General features: G+C 48.1%; 1 protein-coding gene across 2 annotated transcripts; it reads right to left on the reverse strand.

Moving 5' to 3' along the window:
- Nucleotides 1-2,190: 2,190 nt before the first annotated feature.
- LOC139081065 (nuclear RNA export factor 3-like) lies at nucleotides 2,191-12,581 on the reverse strand. Of its 2 annotated transcripts, none has more exons than XM_070605067.1 (21): nucleotides 12,146-12,581; nucleotides 9,428-9,604; nucleotides 9,054-9,207; nucleotides 8,342-8,425; nucleotides 8,131-8,235; nucleotides 7,941-8,006; nucleotides 7,736-7,805; nucleotides 7,490-7,578; nucleotides 7,266-7,373; nucleotides 6,993-7,102; nucleotides 5,748-5,784; nucleotides 5,314-5,382; nucleotides 5,174-5,229; nucleotides 4,926-5,033; nucleotides 4,749-4,807; nucleotides 4,529-4,644; nucleotides 4,391-4,433; nucleotides 3,738-3,810; nucleotides 3,044-3,226; nucleotides 2,595-2,655; nucleotides 2,191-2,483 (listed from the first exon to the last, which is right to left on the reverse strand). In XM_070605067.1, the coding sequence occupies exons 2-21, from the start codon at nucleotides 9,475-9,477 to the stop codon at nucleotides 2,430-2,432; spliced, it is 1,695 nt and encodes a 564-aa protein (XP_070461168.1). In that variant the 5' UTR covers nucleotides 9,478-9,604; nucleotides 12,146-12,581; the 3' UTR covers nucleotides 2,191-2,429. The 2 variants fall into 2 exon arrangements, with proteins under 2 accessions (XP_070461168.1, XP_070461167.1); XM_070605066.1 differs by having other exon boundaries at nucleotides 8,107-8,235; nucleotides 12,146-12,388.
- Nucleotides 12,582-13,434: the final 853 nt, after the last annotated feature.

The following is a 13,434-nucleotide window of genomic DNA, read 5'->3' on the forward strand; positions in this document are numbered from 1 at the left end:
TGTATGACTCCCAGCCCACTCTGCCTCCTCTGTCTCATAAAATAGAATATGTGAAACATCATCTGGCAATGTAGCAGCAAGAAGTGAACTTTGGTCCCATGTCATCACTTTCTTTTTTCCTCATGCTTTCCTATCTCCTTATTTTCCCTCTAGTTTGAGAAGAATGAAACAATTTTTTATTGAAGAAGAAATATAACAGGACAGCAAAGAATAGGACCAGGTCAGCTAGACAGAAGATGGAAGTCATCAAACATGTGTCCAGTTCTGGACCTATCGCCTGACCACAGGACCTTGGTGAGTCCCTTCCCCTGTGCTGGGATTCGTCCTAACACAGAGGAGCACTCAATGCATAAACTGGGGTTGGAGACGGGGGCTTTTTGGTCAGAAGGACCTAGATTTGATGCTGGGAACCATTACCTGCTGGTTGCTTGATCTCGAGCAAGTAATTTATGTCCTATGTGCACTATAATTGTTGGTATCTCTTATTTTTGTCGTTGTTGATTTCAGTTTTATTAGTAGCATTATTATTCCTACCACCTAGTCAAAGTGTGAATGTGACTGAAAGGAGTGGGGATTACATTGCCAGATAGTACAAAGTTAGGGATGAACCCGGCCAAGGGTGGGGAACACAGGAAGTGAAGACAGAGACTAGGGGTGAAGTAAGCAGAGAAGCACTGAGCTCACTCTGGGTGTCAGGCCCTGTGCCGGTCCTCTCATGACCCTGGGAAGGTACTTACCGAAGAGCACTCCTGGTTCTCAGCTGCAGACAGCAGCAACCTGGGGGCTGTCCTGGGGGTGTCGAGCTGAAGGGCTATGTCCTCATCAGGTCCTTCATCCTTGAGGGATGCAAGGACTGCCCTTCCATCTAAGCCCATCTCCTTTCCCTTTGCTCCTGAGTATCCAGAAAGGTCCTCCTGTGGATGCTTCCAGAACTTACCCTGAAGGCCATTTTTCACACAAATGATTCTTTATCTTTCCCAGTCTCCAAAAGTTGTTCTTCACACCAAGGAGGGGGGACACTGAGGTAAGGAAGGAAATGCCTGCCTCTCAGAGGTATGCGGTCTCCACGTTTCACCTGCCACATTGTACTTTTGTTAAGTAATGACTTTATACATCTCCATTTTTGCTGAGGAAGATTTTCCCTGAGCGAACATCTGTTGCCAATCTTCCTCTTTTTATATGTAAGCCGTTGCCACAGCATGGCCACTGACAGACAAGTGGTGTAGGTCCACATCCAGGAACCGAACCCAGGCTGCTGAGGTGGAGCACACCAAACTTAACCACTAGGCCGTCAGGGCTGCCCTACATTTCCTATACACAGTATATCAATAGACGCACACACAAACACACACACACAATGTATTTTCCTCAAGATAGCAACCTTCAGCTTTCTTTTGTCATTCAGTACCTTATGTCAATGTTTGCAGTTGTGATTTTATGGATTATTATGGTTGAATAGCTTTTCATAGATTTCTTGGGCATTCCGATTGCTTTTGTTTTTGTTTTGTTTTGTTTTTTGCTTTTTTGAGGAAGATTAGCCCCGAGCTAACATCTGCTGCCAATCCTCCTCTTTTTGCTGAGGAAGACTGGCCCTGAGCTAACATCCGTGCCCATCTTCCTCTACTTTATTTGTGGGACGCCTACCACAGCATGGCTTGCCAAGTGGTGCCATGTCCGCATCTGGGATCCAAACTGGCTAACTCTGGGCCGTCAAAGCAGAGCGTGCAAACTTAAACTTAACCGCTGCACAACTGGGCTGGACCCCCTTTTGCTTTTAATAACAATTCTAGGTTAATATTAGTTTCCCTTCTCTCTACTGATTTCTTTATATGTAAAGGGTATTAAGACAATGTCAGTCATATTATGCGGGTTTTCCGAAAATGAATTGTTTTTGAATTTGAATAAATTTGTATGGCTATGAAAGTAATTCTTTTCGCTGCCTAAAAATCTTTGACTAGTACTCTAGGGACACAGAAAGGCATCCCCGGGTTTGTCAGGGTTACAAAGCATCCTTCACCTCGGCAGACACACAGCACTGGGGAGCACACACTGCCTGGGCTCTGGAGGGGGGTCCAGAAATTCCATCTCTACCCCACGGTTCCCCATGAGTTTCTGACCCTCTCTGACTTCCCTTTCCTTCTCTGAAGACCAGTGCTAATGATGCTGTCCTGGAATGGATTTATCAGGGAATTTACACAACATGCAACATTGTTCTTTATTATCAGAGGAATCAGGGATCCTGGGTACGAAAAATACACAGAACAACTGCCCCTTTGGGTGAATGAGTGCCCATTAAACATTGGCTTCCCAGCCCCAAGCAGATCTCCAAGCTCAGTCCCAGGGATATACTCATAGTAAAGGAAAAACACAACCAAAGTGATGAGGATGAAGATGATAACACCCAAGGGCTTCTTGTCAGGGCTGTGCTCTCAGGATCCTGGATCAGTCTGTGTGAGGGCCTCCTCTGGGATCTTGCACTGGGCCTTGAGGAAGTGAAGGGGGGGAGTTGGGAGATCAGTAGAGCCCAGGAGCCCCGAGTCTCATTCCCAGGCCACCTGGCCTCCACTCACTTGGCCCGAATTCCCAGACCTCACCTTGAGCAGAGCGAGAACCTGTGCGGCTTTGGTGTAGTCCCAGTGGCTATCATGAAGGCACCTGTGGCGGAGGAAGGACAGGTGCCATCCATTAGGACCAAAGTGGAGACACTCTGACCGCACAGTGCTATTTCCTAACCTACACAACGGAAACACGTGGCCACGTTTACTGCATCATATGCAGCAGAATGAGTCCTGTGGCACAGTGTGTCATGGGAAAAACTCCTGGTACCCAAATGTTTGCCAATAAGAGAACGAAGTCAATGAAATCCATAAAAGGAATGCACACCTGTTCAAAAGCAACCAGGTAGCTTATATGTACTGAGAGGGAAATGTTGAAGGTGATAATGAGTGAAATAAAAAAGCAAAACAAATTACCTGCAAGCTCCCATTATTCACGCCTCCACTCCTCCCAGCTCCCTCCTGTCCTGTGCACACCCAGCACTCACTTCTGAGACCACTGCAGGTTCATGCCGGACTGGGTGGAGAAAGCCTGCACCATTTCCTGTTGCTCCTGGGAGAGGGTGGGCACAGAGCTGGAGGCGGGTGTGGGAACTGGGATGAAGAGCCCACTGTGAGTCTCCTTGGGGTTGGCGTCCCTCACAAACAGCTGGTCATTCAGGATGCACAGACTGGAGGAAAAGGCGGCCCCCAGACAACTGATGGATGGAGAACCCTACACCCCCAACAATGATCCTGCTCCCACTGCCACTCAGCAACCAGATTCCTTCCAGAGCCCCATACTGGGCCTGCCCCCCCAAATTCCTTAGCTGGTACCTCTGTCCCTGCCACAGAGCCCACCTTTGGAGAGATTATTTACCAGCTTCACTATATTTACAGGTTTGTCCCCAAACCAGAGATGATTTTACACCTGCATTTACCCTGAACAGTAGGAAGACATTGAGTCACAGAGAGGTCATGTGATTTAACCAAGGTCACACAGCTAGGGAGTGTTGGGGCCAGGAAGAGAACCCAGTGTTCCGACTCCAGACCCCATGCTCTTACCCACTAGGCTAGGCTGCTCCTCGGATCTAACTGGTGGCTTTCCACAATACTGAGAAAACCCCGAGGTCAACACCACCACATTCCCACCCACTGAGCCCAGGCTGGGCTGGGTGTTCCCACTCACAACACAGCACTCACCTGGAATTGCTGGCAGAGATGGCGATGAAGGTCCGTGTGAAGGCACGAACAGAACTCTGAGACTTTCCTACCACTTTAAAGACAAACGACAAACAACAGACAACAATACCCCCGAAGAGTCGCACATGCTTTACATGCTCACATGGCGTTACCAGTCAGGGTCTGACTTGATAGTCATGCTGAAGGGGACAGTTGTTCACTGGGAGTCAGGGTGTCAGGAATGGAGCGGGCAACAATAGGAGCAATCTGCTCCCCATGACAGGGACTCTACTATGTGTCCGGCTCTGTGACAACCACTTTAGAAGTTCACTCGATTCATTTTTCACAGCTACCCAAGAGGTGGGTATTATTAGCCCCATTGTGCAAGTGAGGAAACATAGAGGTTAAGTAACCAGCACAAGTTCATAGAGTAAGGATCTGGGATGAGACATCAAACTCCACAGCCTGTGTCCCTGATGCCTGAGCTGTGCAGGGCAGACAGGCATGGACGCAGGTCAGACCAGGATGGTTTGGAGGCAGAGTGGGGACTGAAGAACACAGAGGGAGTAGGAAGAGAGGGGAAGGGATCAGGGAAGCTGGGAGAGTTCTGAGGGGGAGCCCAGCCACGGGGAGGGAGCAGTGGGGCCTCTAGTGGAGACTCCACATACACTCACCTTCCTGGAACACCCCGTTGACAGAGAAGCACAGCATCCTTTCCTGAAAGGGAAGAGCCCAGGGGCTCAGTCACCACCTAAACCTCCTACCCACCTGCAGCTTTCTGGGCCTGCCTGAGGGAGGAAGCAGGTGCTCACCGTCTGGAGCCACTGGTCCACCACGAAGGAGCTGAAGTCATGCTGAGTTGTGGGCAACACACAGAGAGAGCGCACGATGTCATGTTTTGTACTCTTCAACAGCTGAAGCCGCAGGTCTGTGGGCGTGGGCGGAGGAGAGCGAAGGTCAGGGGCTGCCACACCCTGGGCCTTGAAAAATCCCTCCATGACCCTTTTCCCTGCCCAATCTTCCCACACGCACGGGGGTCCTTGAGCTTCTTTATATTCCTGTTATCCTTGACGTACTCGCACAAGCTGCTTCTGGGAGAGAAAGAGGAACAGGAGGTGGTGGTCTGTCCACTGGGTATTTCCAGGAGCTGGCCTGTGTCTGCTGGGGAGCCACAGGGCCCAGGAACAGAGTCTGAGCTGTGATACTCACGGGGCTGGGTCCTCGGGGTTGAAAGGGATGCTCAGGGAAAAGCAGGCCTTGTCAAGGTAAGCACCGAGAAGACCCTGTCGGTCTCCAGAGTCATAGGTCAGGTAATATCTGTGGGGGAACAGAAGGGACAAGCTGCATGTGTGACCTGGGCTCCAAATGAGACTTCAAAGACCCAAGAAGCAGACCTGAGCTTAGGCGGCATCCCCCGGCCCAGCCGTCCCCTTCCTCAGATTCCCAGGAGTACTTACTGCCGCAGGAATTGCAGAACCAGACTCTTCAGCGCATCAGATTCAAAGAAGCTTCCCTGAAATTACAACAGTTTTCAGGACCACAGCTGATACCCCTCCTCATGCACCGCATAAATCTCTGCTTGGTCCTCCCGCCTCACCTTGCAGGTTGGTAGCCTCTTGTGGGCTTCAATACCAAAGTTAGTTGGTGGGCGTGACTCCTGGCTATCCTGGGAAAGGGAAGAGCAAGTCAGCAGTGCAGACCAGCAGCTGGTGCTGGATCATCTGGGAAAAGGATGGGTCCAGCAGGAGGTGAGGGTCAGGGGTCAGGTGTGAAAGGGCCCTGGAAGTTCCATGGGCAAGGTTACATTTGGGATCATCATCAAGGGGTCCCTGAAGCCTTGGAGAATGTTGTTGAATAAGACTGAGAGCCTTTGTCGGGTGCCCACATAGGTGTGTACCACCACCCTCCCACCATGAGGTTTAAGGCTCAGGTTGAAAAATGTAACTTGGGGAAGACCTAAAGGGGTTGGGAGCAGTTTGTGGGCAGTGTCAGTGTCAGTTAGAGGAGTCAATGATCAAGGAATACAATTACCAAGCTTAACAACTTGGGGAACAATTCCAGGATGGAGCTGCCAAAATCAAGACAAAACAGAAAAGTGAAACTGTGGAGGTGTCTTTCCTCATGAAAGCAAGCAGATTTACATCAGAGACACAGCCCGGGGTGTCCCACCTTCAATCCGTGTTGCAGCCCTCCAGGGCCCTGGGCTCCTCCCCCATGGACTGACCCATAGGAAGAGGGCTTGCTTGCTCTCCCTCCCTCTCTCCTTCCCCCCACCCCTTCCCCCTGGGTGGCTCTCACCTAGACTGCTCTGACTGCTTTCCCATGCACAACATAGAATTTGGCTCCCAGGTCTGGGGCTTCCTTCCCCTCCCTGCCCACCTTCCTTTCTCCAACATCTCACTGAGGGCTCCAGAGCGGAGAGGGAATGGGGTGGGAGCCCAGGGCTCTGCTACCTCACTGGGGGTCCAGCATTCTGCCAGGACCAGGACACCACCAGGGATGGCCCATGATGCTGGAGCAAGGAGGTGAGTGGGGCTGGGCTTAGGAGGCAGGGAGGGAACAGGTGGGGATGAGGACAGAGTGAAGTTAGGAGGAAAGAGATGAGAGAGACACAGGGGAGTAGAGACAAGGGAGAGAGAGAAAGCAAAGCAAAGCAAAGGGAAGAGAAAAAAACTCTGCCCTGGTGGTGGGGGTCAGGGAAGAAGAGAGAAGAAAGGGGTGATGGCTCCCCTGCTGCAGCCCTTTCCTTCATCTGCCGTGGCTGGCCCTGGACCCGAGGTCGGAATGGAAAAGGTGCACTTGTTGGGCTGGGAGGGCAGTGGATGTTGGTTGACACTTTGTCACCTGTGTGAGCTCAGTCTGAACTGCGAATGGGAAATGGAGCAGCCCCGGGGGCGAGACCTTCCCCAGAAAGAATAAATAGTCAGGCCCCAGCTCAGCACGAGGCTGAGGGTCTGTGGCCCCCTCTATGACCACCTTCTCTCCTGATGGCCCCTGTGCACTGGTGCCTGTCTTAGTCGAGTCCTTGTCTGAGGAATCACACCCATCTTGGGTGACCCAGGGATACTCTGAAGGTCCAAGCAGGATGATGTAACTTGTGGAGGGAGGGAGGGGCTGTGCCCTTGAGAGGCCTGTCCTCTAAGCACAGGTGAGGGGCACAGAAAAGAAATGGCAGGGCCTGTGGTCCACCCAGAAGACCAGGACTGCTGCCTCCTGCAAACAGTCACTGTCAGCGGTAGCTCAGGCTCCCAGGAGGCAACAGAGGGTACAACTGACCTTATGTTGGTTGACTTATCTGGGAAGGTGGTGCACAGGGAGTTTCTGTCTGCGCTCATCTCTTCTGGCTCCAGCCCTTGGCCCTTGTCCAACTTCCCTGCAGCCTTCACCTGTGATTATGAGGAGGAACAACGTGGACCAGAGGAAGAGAGCCAGGATGACCCTGCACCCCAGTTCCTATGTTTGCTAACAAATCCACTTCCGGCCTCTTGCCACCACCCCATGAGCCCTCCCACCTTCCCTTTAAAGAAGGATCTGGGTACTGAACCTCACCTCGTTGCTGGGGAGGTTCAAGTTCTTGATGTTGGAGGCATTCTGCATAGTGGTGGACAGGCCAGCCAGCTGGCAGGGTTTCGTGTTGCTCAGGTTCCAGGGCAAAAGCTATGATGAGGAAAGAGAGTGAGGACCTCAACCAGGGATATCTGAGACGAATCTGCCTCTTCTACCTGAACTCTCCCCATTCACCATCAATCCCAGCAGTGGGCCCAAGTCCTCACCTTGGGCATGTTCTCTCCATGGATCTGCAGGGAGGCAGCCATGTCATTTCCAGGATTCGGTACCATTTCCACACCAAGGGTCACCAAGGCTCAAAGAGGCCGAGAGGAGGAAATGAGAAGGCTGAGAGGGGCCCAGCTGGTACAGCCCCGGCACCAACCCCTCCCCAGGTTTCCATCCCTAAGTCTCCTTCCCAACAATTGGACCCCTCTGCCCTCACCCTCCCTAGAATTACTGCTGGAGCCTACCAGGGTCAAAGCGGAGTTTGTGGATGTCAAGAGACTGCCGGGAGACATCATATAGTTTGTGCATGGTCAGCTGCAGAGTTAGAGATGGGATTTAGTGGCTCTGAGTCTGAGGTGGTGAAGGGAGGTAGTAGGCGGGGGTGGAAGAGGTGGGTCTGCATGTGAGTGCACAACTCGTTTGAGTCTGCACTAACTTTATCTGCTTCACCTTTTCTGACTTCAGCTCCTTCTGCACAGAGCAGGGTGCATCAGAGGGGCTGACAAAGATAGATATCTGCAAAGAGCACAAGAGGGGCTGGGTAAGCACCAGGAAATCTGAGCCTTGGGATCAAGCAAGACCTTGCCGCTGTCCTGCCCCCTCGCCCCTCGCTAACCCTGGTCATGTCTTTGACACACACCCTTTCATTATTCTTATCCCAAATCTTGCCGTTGATATTCTTCAATGCAAAGGCAATGTTGGCATTCTCAACGAAGAACTGGGCCTGCATTTTCTCATAGTGAAACTATGGGGAGAGTGACAAGAGAAACAGAATATGAGACCAGAGGGCCCTGCCCATCTGGACCCTCAAGCTGCCTTGTTTCTACTTCTCCACCTCTCTGTCCTCTTACTTCGACTGGGGTGAAGGGGACACTGCATTGCTTCTGAATCAAACTGAGCAGCCACTTCTCATCATATTTTATGCCAAATGGAACCTAGGAGTGAGAGAAGATGAGAGAGGAAATTGACATAATGGAATCTAAGGTTAAGATAAGACCCCCGCCCCATATCTTCCTTTCAGTCCTGTTTTTCAGGCTTTAAAATAATTTCTTAAGATAGAACAATATCCATTATTTATAACTTTTGTACCGGACATGGATTTCCTAAATACCCTTTTTTCCGTTCAAATACTTTTCTTCAAATAATCAACTTAAGATGTTTAACATGTACTCTCTTTTATAAAATTCCAAGAGATCCTACCTAAGGCAGACCTGGCCTGCCCCTCTGACAAGAACCCGAGATTCAACCCTCTCCCACACTAGCTTGAGCCAAATGAGCCTTGCTGGGTGGAGTTGCTCCATCTCCTTGGCAGTAGTTTCCTCCTTGGCTTTTAGATAACCTCTCCCATTCTCCTCTCCCATTCTCCCTACAGTCAGTCTGTTCCTTTTTTGCTGCTGCTCTGAGTCTGCCTTTATATGACTAGGATGTTAACTCTAGGTAATAAAATGACAGATGACCAACTCCTCTGCCTCAGAAGAGTACCTAGCATCCCTACACCAGTCCAACATAACATCCTCTGTTCATCTTCTCCTAAATATTAAGTCCACTTGCTAGGACACTCACCATGATCTTGAACCAGCTCCCTGAGGTCTCATCCTGCTTGTTCCCCTCCGTTCTTCTCTCTGGAGGCTTTTGCTCTCTCTCCATGTTAACGTGGGTTTGGTCTTGTTTCTGAAAAGTGCCTCTCCGATGACAGGGTGGAATGGCATAGGGAGCACTGTGGAGAAGTGGAGAGAAAGAAGCAGTCGATATATACTCAGGACGTCTCTATACACGTTTGCCCCACTGATACCAGGGCTACAATAAAGTTTGCTCTACCCTTAACCTGATCCTGTCTTTCCTCACTCTTCCAGACTGGAGAGAAAAGTGACATATTGAATACAGGGTTACGGATTCCACTGGCTGGTACTTTCCAGCCATGCTGACTGGTCACTTACTATCTTATTCCAGTGTCCACAGGAGCATCACTTGTTTCAGGATCTCTCATCTTGCTGCTGGTGAGATGAAGGATGAATGCCAGAACTGACTTCTTCAGACCAATTACTATATCTCCTTCGGTAAATACCCCAGCATCTTTCTCTTCTTTTTAGGAATTTAGGTTGGTTATTGTCGCCCTGAAATTGAGAACAACACATCATTAGTTCCAATACCAGAAAAAGTAATGGGTAAATATCATGGCTAATGAAGGAATATCGCTGACTTCTCTAAACTAAAAAGAAGTGCATCACAGGGCTCAAAAGGTTGAAAGATTTCACTGTGGTTCCGCTTCCTGGAAGACGAGAGGTGGGGAGCATTCACAGCCAAGAAGAAAATAAGCACAGAGGAAAGGGTTTGGGACTAGGGTTTAATTGTGATGTTAGTCCCTGCTCTGCCCGTTTCAGGCTAGGTGACCCGGGACACGTTGTTTATCATCTCTAACTCTCACTTCCCTCTTCTGCTCTAGGGTGATAGTAAAATCGACCCTGAAAGTTTGGTGTTATGGTTCCAGGATCAAAGGTGAGTTCCCTGCAAGGAGGAAGGATTATAGAAATGAGAGAGAAGTCTGATGAAAATATCTGGAATGAAGCCTGGAGAAACAGAATATGGAGAATACGAAAAGAGAGAGGGAGAGAATAAAAGGAGACATAATGAACATGTCTAACACATGGTTAGTCTGAGTCCCGGAAAGAATGAGAGAGAATAGTGGAGAAGTGGTATTTGAAGAGATCTTGGTTGAGAAGTTTCCAAAAGTAAGAAGATATCAAGTAGTCTAACAATATTGATAGGAGAAAAATTATGCTTTAAGGAAAAACATTCCTAAAGAAAAGACATGCCTTTTATAATGATGTGAATCTGGCAAAAACTGGGGAAATTTGTGATCAGAAAACTCAAACTAAAAGAAATATTAAAGGTTCTTCTTCAGGTAGAAGAAATATGGTCCCAGATGGAGGCACATAGGTGCAGGAAAGAAAGACTAATGACATTTGTGAATATGTAGGCAAATCTAAATAAGTATTGGCTATATAGCATAATGATAATAAGTTCTTTTGGAGGTTGAAATATACATAGAGTTAAAATGCATGACAATAAAATGGGAGGGGTAAATGGAATCAAAGTGTTGCAAGGTCCCTTCATTATCTGAGGACCTTGAAAGATCTAATTTACAATAGACTGTGAAAATTCTAAAATGTACATTGTAATCTTAAAGGTAAACATGACAAGAAAGGCAGAAGAATTTTTAACTATCTAGCAAAATGAGATAACAGTTTAATAGTTAAAAATAATGATTTCAAAAGAAAGCAGAAGAAAAAGGAACTTAGAACAGGCAAAAATAAATGTAATAAGGAATATAGAAACCAAATTATACCTATATTTACATTAAAAGTTTCATACTAAATATTCAAAACAGAAAAATCGATATTGTCACACTCAGGCGTCCATTAAATGCTCCTTACAAGAGACATATACAAAACTTTACAATCTAAAATATTGGAAAGTAAAACAATTGGCAAAATGTGTACCATTTTCACACTAGCTTACTGATAGCTACTTAATAACCATATTAGTAAAAGAAAAAGTACATTTCTTTTTTTGTTTTTTTTGAATTTTAGGAAGACTAGCCCTGACCTAACATCTGCCACCAATCCTCTTCTTTTTGCTGAGGAGGACTGGTCCTGAGCTAACATCCCTGCCCATCTTCCTCTACTTTATGTGTGCGACGCCTACCACAGCATGGCTTGGCAAGGGGTGCATAGGTCCACACCCCGGATCTAAACCAGTGAACCCCTGACTGCCAAAGCTGAATGTGTGAACTTAACCACTGCATCACCTGGCCGGCCCCCACTTCTTTAAATAGAAAACATTACTAGAGAAAAGAGGGAAATTTCCTTATAATGAAAGGTTCAATGCTATAAGAAGATATTAATAAAAAATTCAAAATTTGCACACACGTCTTAACATACAGCCAAAATATGGGAAGCAAAAACTGACACAAGGAAATGGAGAAATGGTTAAATCCATGGTCACAATGGGAAATTTTAATACACCTCGCTGAGTGACATCTAAAAGGACGGACAAAAATTCAGCGAGATGGAGAAGATTTAAAATGTGATTGAAGTAAATTAACAAATTTACTTAATTGACATAGAGCAATGCACATAACTACACATGGAACATTCTAGAATAAGTCATATGCTGGGCCATAAAGCAAGCCTCCGGAAACTTCCATGAGGGGTAATAATCTACCTTGAATAGTTGATACAAGATTCAAGAGTAAGCGTGGCCCTCCCCCACCTCTAGAATGAATCCAAAGAATGTTAATTTACACCAACCCACACCCCCACACCCATCTGGGTAACTCTCCCCACTCTCGGAACCATGGACCTGAGACGACCACACAGCTCAGGCCTTTCCCCTCAACCAGGGAAAAAATTTTACCTCAGCCATGACCACTTCCATAAGAGGGGAGGTTTTCTGTATAGAACCAGGATAGGTGTGTCAGGGGCCACTTGGCCCATTTCCTCAGGAGACTGGAAAATAGTCAGCCCGGGCCCTCACCACCCCTCCTCTAAAGGGGGGTTGGCTGAGTGTCCCGTGGCTTGAGGTGGGGAAGGGGACCCAGAACCCCTCCTGCCCTGTGGGGTTCTGAGGCCAAGGCCTCATGCTGACCAACTCACGCATGGTGTGGCCTGAAGCCTGAGACTTGTCACCAATGTCCTCACAGGCTGCTTGTGAAGAGAATCTGTGGCGTCTGGAGCTAGGGGTTTGGGGGAGATCAGGGACGGCTTCCGAGGAAGGTGAGAAAATGCCCCAAACCTCTTTGGTCAGGGCCACACAAACAAGATGGAGTCCTTACAGGAAGTCTCTTCCTCAGAGGCAGAGAGAAGACAGCCCTGGAGGCCAGACGAAACTTAACCTCCTAGAGCTACTGCCCCCTGAGTTTGCTACCAGCGTACCTCCCAGGAAATTGTTTCCAACTGCGCCACCCCTGCAGAGGAGGCCAACTGGAGTCAGGAGGCCTGGGATCCAGATACTTGGAGCTACAAACTCAGGGAACTCTGTGTGCTAGTCTCTGTGTCAGCTGCATTGCATTGTGTTCCTTCACTCTGCAAACCCAGAGCACTCTGAGTGCCAGCTCAGGCCAGGCTCTGTACTTGCTACATTGCATCTATTCTTTCATGTATTCTTCCCAGGGGAACTCTGAAGTCAGAATCACCAGCTTTCCAAGGTTGCTGAGGTTTAATGAGGTGCTGCAGCTTGTCTGGAGTCATTCAGATGCTACCTGGAAAAACAGAGACTGAAATAGACCTCCATGGAGTGGCGATGACCTCTCCATGCCTAGCTTTACTAATTTCTTGCTGCAATATATGGCATTTTCTTAAGTTAGGGCAAAGTAACAGAATGTTCTGAAAATAGTCACTTTGCTGGAATTACCTCCAGCCCATCCCAGAGAGAGATAATACCAAAACAAAGGAAAAACACAGACCTGGAAAATATAAAGAAAAGAACAAGGGTTTGGCGGGTCACTGTAATAAAAGTAGAAGAATTATATTTTTCATTTTAAAAACATATAGGGAATGTAAACAGATGCACCTTAGTGGTCGGAGCCAGCACTGCAGCTCTGAAAGTCCAGAGGGTTCTGCAAAGAAGAGGGAAGGAGGCAACAGCCTGTATGCCAGTGCATCAGCAAGAACTTCCTGGAATTTTCCACTACTTTCTGGAATTTTCCACTCGTTATCCACAATCCCTTCCTGGATCTCTGTGCCCTGAGAGAGGAAGGCCAGCCTCTGAGAGAGGTATAGAAGAACGACATGTGAACATATGGGGTGAGGGAAGTTTAAAACAGAAATGCACACACGTACGCACAGAAACTGTCAAGCCAAAGTTGAATTTTTAAAGTTTTTATAAAACCGTATCATGTGAACATTTTTATAACATAGTACATATATGTGGACTTTATTGTCAA

Source organism: Equus przewalskii, chromosome X, assembly GCF_037783145.1.
Source record: "Equus przewalskii isolate Varuska chromosome X, EquPr2, whole genome shotgun sequence".
Classification (NCBI taxonomy): Eukaryota; Metazoa; Chordata; class Mammalia; order Perissodactyla; family Equidae; genus Equus; species Equus przewalskii.

Excerpts from the sequence above, each read along its gene's own strand:
- LOC139081065 (XM_070605066.1), bottom strand. The coding sequence starts at position 9,477 with ATGAGAGATCCTGAAACAAGTGATGCTCCTGTGGACACTGGAATAAGA. Across the intron at positions 4,645-4,748 it reads AAAGAAGCTCAAGGACCCCC|ACCTGCGGCTTCAGCTGTTG; the intron begins GTGCGTGTGGGA and ends CCACGCCCACAG. Across the intron at positions 3,227-3,737 it reads ATCTCTGCCAGCAATTCCAG|TCTGTGCATCCTGAATGACC; the intron begins GTGAGTGCTGTG and ends CTTTTCCTCCAG.